The sequence below is a fragment of the Scyliorhinus torazame genome, chromosome 8 (genome assembly GCF_047496885.1).
Source record: "Scyliorhinus torazame isolate Kashiwa2021f chromosome 8, sScyTor2.1, whole genome shotgun sequence".
In the NCBI taxonomy this organism is placed as follows: Eukaryota; Metazoa; Chordata; class Chondrichthyes; order Carcharhiniformes; family Scyliorhinidae; genus Scyliorhinus; species Scyliorhinus torazame.
The window spans coordinates 242,174,230-242,186,825 of NC_092714.1; the positions used below are offsets into that span (position 1 = coordinate 242,174,230).

The 12,596-nt window shown below is 44.6% G+C and overlaps 1 protein-coding gene across 7 annotated transcripts in view; it reads right to left on the reverse strand.

Annotated features, from left to right (window-relative positions):
• Window positions 1-12,596, reverse strand: part of arhgap40 (Rho GTPase activating protein 40) — a 176,121-nt gene that overhangs the window by 22,083 nt on the left and 141,442 nt on the right. For all 7 annotated transcript variants that reach the window (XM_072515020.1, XM_072515019.1, XM_072515018.1 and 4 more), the window contains 3 exons: window positions 7,443-7,606; window positions 1,405-1,570; window positions 55-146 (listed from right to left, as the gene is read on the reverse strand). In XM_072515020.1, coding sequence (XP_072371121.1) covers window positions 55-146; window positions 1,405-1,570; window positions 7,443-7,606 — 422 coding nt within the window. The remainder of the gene's footprint in view (window positions 1-54; window positions 147-1,404; window positions 1,571-7,442; window positions 7,607-12,596) is intronic.

Genomic DNA, 12,596 nt, shown 5'->3' on the forward strand with positions numbered 1-12,596 from the left:
GTCTATTTTGTTCCTGAAATCTTTTCTTTATTGGCATGAAACAAAAGGGCTCACCTCTTTAAGAAATAGTGGAACTTTAGTGCTGGGGTCAATCTTCTGATCATTTTCAATCAAGTTTGCGAGTGGGACACCAAAAACTTTATTTTCTACACAACAAAAATTATATTAGTATTGCAGATCGCCATGATGATTAGGATTTCTGATGATTCTGCCATTCCCCAAGTTGCAAATGTTTCTCTGCAATGTTAGAATATAAATATCATGAGTGCCTATCTCAAGGTGTACCTGGAATCCTTCATACAGGGAGCCCTGTTCTCTACTGAGAAGAAAGTCACAAGGAAAGAGGAATCTCATTGAGACTTACCCGTTCAGTGCTCTTAATGGCAAACTTCACCGCAGCCCGCGAAAACGACTCATTCAACTTCAAAATGCAAAAAGATACCTCGGAACAAAAGTCTCACCCTTCCAATTCTGAAATTGAGCTTTTGTTCAGCAAAGCTAAAAATAAATTGCGAAACGTTTTCCTAACCAGCCTGGTTTAATCCTGAAGAGCTCTACAATGTAGTTAAGTGTGAACATGATTGTAATATCTCGCACAGGGCAGCGCGATGGCGCAGTGGTTAGCATTGCTGCCTCACGGTGTCAAGGAACCAGGTTCGATCCTGGCCCCGGGTCACTGTCCGTGTGGAGTTTGCATATTCTCCCCGTGTCTGCGTGGGTCTCGTCTCCACCACCCAAAGATGTGCATGGTAGATGGAGTGGCTACACTAAATTGCCCCTTAATTGGAAAAATTAAAGAAAAAAATAATATCCCACATGGGACCTATGGAATGAGAATGTGCATCTTCCCTGTGTTCCTTGCGAAGTACAGGCTCCCCAGCTGGGGGCAGGGCATCCCACTAACAATAATCTTTATTATTGTCACAAGTAGGCTTACATTAACATGCAATGAAGTTACTGTGATAATCCCCCAGTCGCCACACTCCGGTGCCTTTTCGGGTACACAGAGGGAGAATTCAGAATGTCCAATTCACCTAAGAGCATGTCTTTCGGGACTTGTGGGAGGAAACACGAGCACCAGGAGGAAATCGTCGCAGACACAGGGAGAATGGGCAGACTCTGCACAAACAGTGACCCAAGGGGGAATTGAACCTGGGACCCTGGTGCTGTGAAGCAACAGTGCTAACCACTATGCTACTGTGCCACCCAATCACTCAGTGTATTTAAGGTCGGACAGTAAGGCACCGACTAAGGAACTATACATATCCCATTTGTAAATAAACATAGTTCTTATTTTTACTCAGTGTGGACTCCCAGTGTCCTTATAAAATGACAAATTATTTTGTTACAAACATACAGCATAATTACTTTATTTGACTTGAGGAGTTTGCATTTAACACCTACCATTTACTTTAATTTTCATTGCTTTGCATTGTTTCACCTCTAAATTCAGGACATCAAAGAGAGCGGTCAGCTCAATTAATGCCAAACTGTGAATCTTTTTCATGTCATTTGCTGAGAGATCACCTATTCTTGTTACTCCGAGTTTATTCTTCCGCATTCTGTATTGCTATTAAAATAGGAAAAAATAGAGTATGTTATTTAATCTCAGAAGCAAAATGCTGTAGTATTCACAAGTTACAAAATCATAGAATCTCTATTGTGCAGAAGGAGGGCATTCGGCCCATCGAGTCTGCACCGACACTTGGAAAGAGCATTCTACCTAGGCCCACGTCCCCACCCTATGCCGTAACTCCACCTAATCTTTTAGACACGAAGGGGCAATTTAGCATGGCCAATCCACCTAACCGGCACATCTTTGGACCATGAAAGTATACCGGTGCAGACACTGGGAGAAAGTGCAATCTCCACACAGTTACCAGAGACTGGAATTGAATCCAGGTCCCTGGCGTTGTGAGGCAGCAGTGCTAACCACTGTGCCACCCTATCTGTTAATCTATTTAAATATTGCCCGAATATTAGAATGAAGAATATTTTCTTCATTAATTCACAATCTGCTACACATTTGTAAAACAGAATTGCCAAAGGAAAAGAAATGAAGATAATAGAAAGAAAAATCTACGGTAAATATCGTTTGAGTTCTGAAAAAGTCATTCTGAACTCGAAACGTTGACTCTGTTTCCCTCTCCTGAGGCATAGAAATAGAAGCAGGAGTAGGCCATTCGGCCCTTCAAGCATGCTCCACCATTCATCTTCATGGCTGATCATCAAGTTCAATACCCTGATCCCACCTTCCCCCATATCCCTTGATCCCTTTAGCCCCAAGAGCTATTTCTAATTCCTTCTTGAAATTACACAGTGTTTTGGCCTTAACTACTTTCTGTGGTCGTGAATTCCAAAGATTCAGCACTTGCTGGATGAATAAATTTCTCCTCACCTTAGTCCTAAAAGGTTAACCTTTATCCTCAACCCATGACCCCTAGTTCTGGACTCCCCATCATGGGAACATTCTTTCTAAATCAACCCTGTCTAATCCTGTTAGAATTTTGTAAGTTTCTATGAGTTCCCCTCTCACTCTTCTAAACTACAATGAATATAATCGTAAGTGACTTAGTCTCTCCTCACAAGACAGACCCGCCATCCCAGGATTCAGCCTGGTAAACCTTCACTGCCCTCCCTCCATAGAAAGAACATCCTTCCTCAGATAAGGACAAAACTGCGCATGATACTCAGGTGTGGCCTCACCAATGCCCTACACAATTGCAGTAAAACATCTCTATTCCTGTACTCAAATCCTCTTGTAATGAAGGCCAATATACCATTGGCCTTCCGTACTGCCTGCTGTACCTGCACGCTTACTTTCAGCGACTGATATACAAGGACACCAAGGTCTCACTGAATATCCATCTCTCTCAATTTACACCACTTCAAATAATAATCTGCCCTCACATTTATCCACATTAAACTGCATCTGCTATGTTTGTGCCCAATCACACAGCCAGTCCAAATCCTGCTGAAGCATCTCTGCATCCTCCTCAAGCTCATCCTCCCACCCAACTTTGATCATCTGCAAATTTGGAGATAATACATTTAGTTCCCTTGCCCAAATCACTATTCTATAATGTGAATAGTTGGGGTCGTAACACAGATCCCTACGGTTCCCCACTAGTCACAGCGTGCCATTCAGAAAAAGGTCCCTTTATTCCAACATTTTGCTTCCTGTCTGCTAACCAGCTTTCTATCCATCTCAAGACACTACCTGTAATCCCATGCATTTTAACTTTACATATTAAAATTATAACATTTTTTATAATGTTATTATTTTTGAGGATACTGTGTTGGTGTATACGGGTGTGTGTCTAATTTAATTACGCTGGGGACTGAGTAATTCTGGAATTGGGACCAAACGGCTAGGTGTGAAAAGCAGGCACTTGAAATGAAGGGGCCAAGTGGGATGTTCTACAAGTAAATGTAAGGTAGTTAGAAATTTGCCTGAGAGGATAAGTGAGGCTTTGGATATTTAGCTGCTGAATTTCAAAGGGAGGCAAGAAAGTTTACAATTTAAAAGGATATAATAAATGAGGCTAAATTATTACATCTTATTTTATCTCAAAGTAGTGGTGATAAGGAAAAGACAAAAGGTTTTTATATTCTAGGAAAGGTAGATTTCAAATAACGATAAAGACAATTGAGAAAGATTAATGAAGAAGTAACATATTTTCAGTTGGGAGTTGTGTTGAGAGGAGTAGCCGTTAAGACCCTGGAGTGTGTTCTGTGCTTGGTCAGAGCTGTGAAAAGCCAAATGAAAAAAATCACCTAGAAGAGTGTCTGTTATCTTCAGGAAGCAGAGTTTATTCCAAAGCTTCTGGAATTCTCCACAACGGAGTGAGACAGAGAAGCTGTGTGACATACCTTCCCTATTGCAACAGTGGGTGACTTGTGGTAATATTACTGGAATATGGAAAATTAAATATCTATAGGGACTGCTGCCTAAATGGGTGTTTATTTGTGAGTCTATCCAAGAAGAAATCTTTTTGGGGGAAATGTTCTGCAAGGTTAATTTTAACAGTGTAAATGCAATCGTGGGGGGAAATTTTGGGGCCCATTTTCCTTGGACGCAAATCCCGTTCTGGCTGCTAACTCTTGTGCAAAGGTCATAACGGGACTTGCGCAGGGGTGATTTCAAAATAGAATCTTCCCCCCCCTCGCTGGCAACGTAATCAGGTTCACACCCAAAGAGGGCATTACCATGCAGTTGAAAACACCAAACCTCCCGGGGGGGGGGGGGGGGGGGGGGGGGGGGGGGGGGAGAAAGAGAGAGAAGGGGGTTCAGATTCCCCACCCCCTGCCGAGTCACTACTGCTTTCCTGCAGTTAAGGTGGCCCCACAGGGACATGGAGGGCAGAGCAGCCCCAGGTGGTCAGGGACATGGTAGGTGTGAACCTGCCGCTTCCAGGTTCTGTTGGGGCCAGGGCCGTCAAGGAACCACATGGGATGCGGTAGCCCTATGTGCGGATGCCAGCGATGGGGGGGGGGGCAGAGAAAGAAACCCTGGCGCCAGAAATGGTGGCGAGGACACTGAAATCCAGAACCGGGGCGGGGGGGAAAGACAGGGAAGCAGTGGCAGTGTAGTCCTCATGCCGGCGATGTGGGGGCACTGAAGACCTGATACTGCCATTGGGTGTGGTTGGGGGTAGCCAGGCTTGCCGCCGACTCTACCAGGCCCCACCCCACCAGAGGAATGGTGCAGAACACATCCCTTCCATTTTTTTTTTGACAAAGTGTCAGAAGGTTTAGAGATAAAATCTGTCTGCTTGTCTTGGGGGAGAAACAACCTGTGGGATTCTCCGTTGACGGGATCCTCCACGTCGCCGGCAGCACATCCATGCCTGCGGATTTCCCATCGACGTGGGATGGCCACAATGAGAAACCCCATTGGCCGGCTGCTGGAACGATGGATCCTGCTGACGGCGGGGGCGTGCTGGAAAACGGGGCTGGCGGGATGGAGAATCCCGCCCAACGGTTTTCAGTCAGAACTAGACATTTGCCATTTTGGGGTAAAATTCCACCCCTCATACGTTTATGTTTTCTATTGTTAATAAACATTTTAATTTACCATTTAAAATCTACAGAAGTGTTTGTGGAATTTGTGACTCCTGACTTCAGCACACGTAACTTCGTATAGTAAAAGGCACATCTGACCCAAATTTCTAATTCCTCTCTGGCCACAGGGGAGGTGTCAGAGGACTGGAAACAGCTCATGTCGTTCCACTAGTTAAGAAAGGTTGTTGAGATAAGCCAGGGAGCTAAAGTCCAGTGAGTCTCACGTCAGTAATAGGGAAACTATTGGAGAAAGTTCTGAAGGAGAGAATCGATCTCCACTTGTAGAGGCAAGGTTTGATCAGGAATAGTCAGCATGGCTTTGTCAGATGGAGGTCGTGCCTAACAGATTTGATTGAATTTTTTGAGCGTGTGACTAGCTGTGTAGATGGGGGTATTGCAGTTCAATAAGTTTACATGGATTTCAGCAAAGTCTTTGACAAGGTCCCAGATGGGAGACTTATAAAGAAGGCAAATGCACATGGGATACAGGGGAACTTGATAAGGTGGATTCAAAATTGGGTTAGCTGTAGGCGACAGAGGGTGATGACAGACGGCTGCTTTAGTGACTGGAAGCCAGTGTCCTGTGGGACCACAGGGATCTGTGCTGGGCCCCCTATTGTTAGTCATTTATATAAATGACAAAGATAACTATGTGGGGAGTAGGATCAGTAAGTTTGCGGGTGACACAAAATTGGCCGGGTGCTTAACAGTGCGGTGCAGTGTCTTGGGTTACAGGAGGATATAGGCAGGTTGATCAAATGGGCAGAAATGTGACAAATTGAATTTAACCCTGAAACGTGTAAGGTGATACACTTTGGAAGGAGTAATCTGACAAGGAAGCATTCAATGAATGTCCAGACACCTGGAAGTTCTGAGAAACAAAGGGATCTTGGTGCGTTTGTTCATAGATCTCTGAAGCCAGAAGGGAAGGTTAATAAGTTGGTGAAAAAGGCATATGGGACACAACTTTATCAATCGAGACGTAGATTACAAAAGCAGGGAGGTTACGTTGGAGTTGTATAGAACTTTAGTGAGGCCACAGCTGGAGTATTGTGAGCAATTCTGGTCGCCACATTATAGAAAGGATTGGCGGGGGCACTGGAGTGGGTGCAGAGGCGATCCACCTTATGAAGAGAGGTTGCATAGGCTTGGGCTGTTTTCGTTGGAACAGAAAAGATTGAGGGTGTGACCTGATCGAGGTGTACAAGATTATGAGGAGCATGGACAGGGTGGACAGAGAGCAGCTGTCCCCTTAGTGAAGGGTCAGTTACAAGGCGACTCAAGTTCAAGGTGAGGGGTAGGAGGTTTAGGAGGGATTTGAGGAAAAACATTTTTACCCAGAGCGTGGGACGATCTGGAATTTAATTTTTTTTTTTTTTAAACGGGATATGGGCATCGCTGGTTAGGCCAGCATTTATTGCACATCCCTAGTTGCCCTTCAGAAGGTGGTGGTGAGTTGCCTTCTTGAACCGCTGCAGTCCTTGATGTGTAGTTACACCCATTGTGCTGTTAGGGAGGGAGTTCCAGGATGTTGCTCCAGCGACAGTGAAGGAACGGCGATATATTTCCAAGTCAGGGTGGCGAGTGACTTGGGAGGGGAACCTCCAGGTGGTGGGGTTCCATGTATCTGCTGCTCTTGTCCTTCTAGATGGTTTTGGTCCTGAGTTTGAAAGGTGCTGTCTAAGGAACCTTGGTGATTGCAGTGCATTTTATAGATGGTACACACACCTGCCACCGTTAGTCGATGGTGGAAGTTTTGAATGTTCATGGAAGGGGGAGCATTCAAGTGGGCTGCTTTATCCTGGATGGTGTCGAGCTTCTGGAGTGTTGTTGGAGCTGTACTCATCCAGGCAAGTGGAGAGTATTCCATTTCGCTCCTGACTTGTGCCTTGTAGATGGTGGACAGGCTTTGAGGGGGATGGGGGGGGGGGATATTGTCCCGGTCTTGCTGTATTTGGAAATGGACTGCTTCTTTATCTGAGGCTTCATGAATGGTGAACATTATGCAATCATCCACAAACATGCCTAGGAGGGTGGTAGAGGAAGGATGCCTCACAGTCTATAAAAAGTACCTCACTGAGCACTTGGCACGTCAGAACATTCAAGGTTATAAACCAAGTGCTGGAGAATTGGATTAGGTAGACAGGTCAAGTGTCTTTCATGCATCAGACTTGATGGGCCGAAGGGCCTCTTCTGCACTGTATTATTCTGTGATTCCGTGACTCTGTTGCAAAGTGGAGCCAGCTATTTTGTCTGATTAATCACTTTGTCTAACTTTAGATATGAGAAGAGGTATTCAATGTGAAATAGGCTTAAGCACTCAGTCTATGTTTAGGCTGATTTCAGACGGAGTAAAAGAAGTAACGAAGATTACTCACAGGCAAAGTCCCATCATCCTTTCTTTTCTTGTTGGACTTTATATACAGTGCATGGTTTCGCAAAATTGATGCTTGTTCAGAATAAGAAATATCAAAAGATATAAATTCTGTCTTTGAAAGTTCACACTGTGTTGGTAGCGAAGTCTTGCATTTATCAGAACAAGCTGCAGAAAAGAGAAATAAAGAAATCTGCATTGACAACAATAGGTTACTTGCTACAATAAAAAACCAAAAACACAAGTGCAGCTGTCAAAAATATGGATGCGATTGTCTATTTTCCATCTAGAATTTTCTTACTAACTACACCAACGTTAAACTTATAATATGCAGTAATACCTGACTCTTGATGTCTAATTTCTGAAGTGCGTCATCGTTTCACAAAATATCTTGGCTTTTTTATTTTGAAGATAACAATCCATCCACCATTGGAAAGCTCTCTAAAAATTGGGTTTGAGGTTACGCAAAAAAGGAAAGATCATCATAACTCTCTTTTTAAAATCGCTTCCAAAGCTGTGGCACAGGCAGAATTCTCTCATCCCACCCATGGCGGGATTGGTGGCAGGCGGGCATGATGAATCTGGTGGGAACCAAAAGGTTGGAAACCCTCCAGTATAAACCATGTTGCAATTCTCTCAATGGTGGTTCGGTCATCCCGTTGGCACAAATGGCATTAGCATTAGTTTGCATCCCACGAATGCTCATTAAAGCAGCTGGCCACCGGAATCCCAGTAGGCTGGCATTGCGCCAGCAAGAAATCACGTTGGCATCAAAACAGGCGAGGCTGGCATACACAAGGCCGCCCTCAGTTCGTCAAGGACTTTTGAGGAAAGCGCACCTCCCAACACCATCTGCCATAGTTGTGCACTGCTCCTGATGTGCTGTACACCAGCCTGCCGAGGCAGACTGGTTCCTGCCTCCAACTCCATGGAAAGCAGAGCGCTGCTAGATCCATGGACTGTCCTCGATCACCAACTCGGATCAGTACTGCACCTGGGGTTGGGGAGTAGAAGGGCCTCCTTCCACTTGGTGCCACACACGAGTGTCTATCTGGTCAGCACTGTGGTGCAGGACTCATGCAGCCACCGTAATAATGGTCCAAAGTTGACTAGTTGGGTTGCATGTTGAGGGCAGGGGTTTGGGATGTCACTGTCCACCACCACAACGGCAGGATTAAATATTAGTGGGGAGTCTAGATACAAACAGATGAATTAGAAGCAAGAGTAGGCCACTTTTCCTCCTCGAACCTACTCGGCCAACAATAAAATCATGATTGATCGAATTTTAACTTCAACCCCACATTCCTGTCTATGCTCAATAACCATTCACCCCCTTGTTAATCCAGAGTCTATCCAGCTCTGCCTGAAATGTTTTCAAAGGTTCTGCTTCCACTATCTTTTGAGGAAGGGTGTCCCAGAGACTAATGACTCTCAGAAGAAAGTTTCTCGTCACCTGGTTCTTAAATGAGCGACCCTTTATTTTTAAACAGTGACCCCTAGTTCTCGATTCTCCCACATCTTCACATCTACCCTGTCAATGCCCCGAAGGTTTCAATCCTCTTACCCCCCCCTTGTACTCATCTCTTACTTTGCTAAACTCTAGTGGATACAAACCTAACCTTTCCTCATTTGACATCCTGCCTGTTCTGGTATTTGTCGAGGAAACCTTCTCTGAACTGCTTCTAATGGAATTTGCATATTTCCTTAAATAAGGCGACCCAGTTTGGTACACAATACTCAAGTTGTGGTCTCAACAATGCCCTGTACAGCTGAAGCACAACCTCCCTACTTTTGTAATCAATTCCCCTCACAGTAACTGATAACACTGCATTATTTTTCCTTTTTACTTGCTGTACTTATATCCTTGCCTTTTTGATTCATGCATTACGACACCCAGATCCCTCTGCACCTCAAGAGCTCTGCAAGTTCTCACTATTTAGATAACCAGCTTCTTCTTTTATTCTTCCTGCCAAAATGGAAAATCTCACATTTGCCCACATTATACTATTCTTGTCCTTCCTTTTCCTTTTGATTTTCCTTTGTTCCCCTTCTTTTATTTTATTATTTTTGGTCGGTGGACCCATCGGCGGAATGTGCCTTGAAGCAACCTGCTTGTCAGGATAGTGCGTTCCAGGATTTGATTCGTTTAGAAAGGAAAAAACAGACTCGGCACCGGTGAATCTTAAGAGCCAGCTTCGGAGGAAGTTGGTTAGATTGGTTGGTAGGCAATCTGTGGGTTGCCTAGGGACAGTGATTGGTTCCTGCGTGATGTTTCTGAGAGAGCTGGGCAGAAGTGATTAGATCTTGAAAGATCTCTCTCTCTCTTGCTGCTGAAATAAAGAACTGCTTTATTGCTCTAAAACCAATGAGCGCCTGGTACATCTTCACCATATATTTGAGATAATCTTGCATCTACAGAGAAAGTAGACAGCCATGCCAGAGAAAACCATCCCAAGCTGAGAAGGAAGAAGCATCGAAACAAAAGCTTGAACTTCTGAAAAGCTTTAACTGGAAACCATCCAAGTGCATCTTCCCTCTCCATCATCCTTTCCCTGTACGTTGTCGTGTGTGCTTGTGTGTATGTATATATTAGAATGGGGCAAGTTGGAAAGTGAGGTGTTGGGAAAGGTGTGTTAGGTAGTCAGTTACATTGTTGTCAGTTTAATAATATTACTGTTAAATAATAAAAGGTTATTTGTGTTTAATTTACAAACCCAGTTACTGTAGTTTATTGGGCTCAGCCAAGGTCCTCAGGTATTTTAAAATAACATCTAATTTCACTTGTGTTGCAACTCCAGATCAGGTGCGGCTGGAATTGCCCGCGTAATTAGCTAGTCCAGGAGGTTGTGACAATACTCTATTTGCCACAGTTTTGTCCACCCACTTAATCCATGGCTCTTTATAGACTCCTTACGTCTTCTCCACAATTTACTTTCCTACCTATCTTTGTGTCATCAGCAGCTTAGCTTCTGATACAAATTACTGGGATGAGGGGACTGAAGGTATAACTTGTTAAAAATGGAGGCCCCAGCAATGATCCCTGTGGCACAACACTTAACACATCCTGCCAACCAGAGAAAGACCCATTTATGCCAGCTCTGATTCCCGTCAGTTAGCTAATCTTTAATCCCTACCAATAAATTACTCCCTACACCGTGAGCATTTATTTTACACAATAACCTTTGATGTGGCACCTTATCAAATGCCTTCTGGAAATCTAAGTACAATACATCCACCAGTTTCCCATATCCACAGAACAGATGACTCCTTCAAAATAACTCTAACAACTTGGTTAAACATGACTTCCCTTTCGCAAACCAATGTTGACTCTGCCTGATTTCTTGAATGTTTCCAAGTGCCTTGCTATAATATCTTTAATAATAGCTTCTAACATTCTTCCCATGACAGAAGCTAGTCTAACTGTCCTGTAGTTTCCTGTGCGTTGGCTCCCTCTATTTTTAAATAAAGGAGATACACTTGCTACCTTCCAATCTAAATGGAACCTTTCCCAAATCTGGGGGATTTTAGAAATTTTTTAAAAATGCATCAGCCATCTCATTAGCCACTTCTTTCAAGACCTTAGGATGAAGTCCATTCAGACCAGAGGATTTGCTGCCCGCATACCCGACAATTTGTTCAATACCACTTTTCTGGTGATTATCATTTTTCTGAGTTCTTCCCTCGCTTTCATTTCCTGACTTGTGGCTGGAGAATAACAGGTGGCATCTTTACCTGCACATTGAGACTTCACGTAAATCAGGCACGTGTACATTGAGAGAGAGAGAGACAGAGAGAGAGTCCTGTAAAAAAAGGTGCACCACCACTATCCCGGCAAGTAAAATGGCATCTTGCAAACTCAAAAGTAAGATCAATTGTGTCTGGAAGGGGTATGCTGAAGTGCGGGAGGACCACAAAATTAGCTTCTGGAGCTCATTCCCTGGCGGAGTGGTTGAGCTCATTCATCCGCTTACTGCACTGGATCACGCTCCGTCGGCAGGAGACAGCCGCACTGACCTCCTATGCAATGACCTCCCAGGCCAGGTTAGCTTGCTTCTTTGAGCCATCTCTAGGGTAGCGGGTGTGCTGGTGGGCCCGCTCTCTTCAATAAGGGTCTCGAGGGCCCTGGTGCTGAAACCCAGTGCTGTCCTCTTGAAGCCACTAGCCTTTTCCCTCTGTGTTGCTAACATCTTGCGTGACCTGGTGCAGATCGGTGGACTGGAGAGAGTGAATGAGTTTGCTGGACTGGTATTTAAGTATGGCACCGAGACCTTTGAACCCACCAGCTGAGGGCGGACAGACCAATCAGCTGCGGGCCTGCCAGGAGAGGAGATGTGGAACCCCTTCATGGATTATTAATGAGGTCCCAAGCACCGTATCTGACGCAGGATCCTGACATTCTGGTCAGTGCGACAGGTGCCACCGGAACCACCCACCACCTCACTTGGGTTTCAAAATGTGAGTATTCCACCCTACAAATTTAGCAAAAGCACACAACTTACTGGCTGTACAAAACAGTTCTCTCCTACTCCAAACATCAACGTACAATTTCTCCCTTTTAACATATTGCAGCTGATGATTCATGGTGTAATATTTTCGAGCTGAGAATCTTCAACAGAGTTAACGAAGTGAGTTTACACCTGAAAAATCAGAGGATTACGTTCCAGCCTGAAGGACAAATAGGAATATATTTCACTCTGTTCACCTGTGACATTGGCCCAGATCTTCCAGTCAACGGCAATGTTGGGACAGTGGCTACTGACTGTGAAGGTTGCTGCAACTTGACTTTTTAGTGTCCTTCTAGATAAGACACTGTTCCCATCTGTGGCAGCAATGCACATTGCAGCCTCCACAGGGAACACCAGTGAAGAGGCGCAGTGCAGAGACACACCCTCTTTTTGCACCATCAGCTGCCTTATCAGTTAAGTGCTTAAATATCTCAATCATTTCAGTGGGTTAATGCGTGAGTGGGTGGGGGAGTGAATGGAGGTTGAATGGCCTGGTTAATGGGTGGATGAACGATTGCATGGGCATGTGGGTGTGTGAGTGGGTGGACGAGTGACTGGATAAATGGGTATGTGGGGAAGTTGCTAACTGGATGGGTGGTGAGAGGGTGAGCGAGTGAATGAGTGGGTGAAAGAGTGGATGGGTGAGCAAGTTG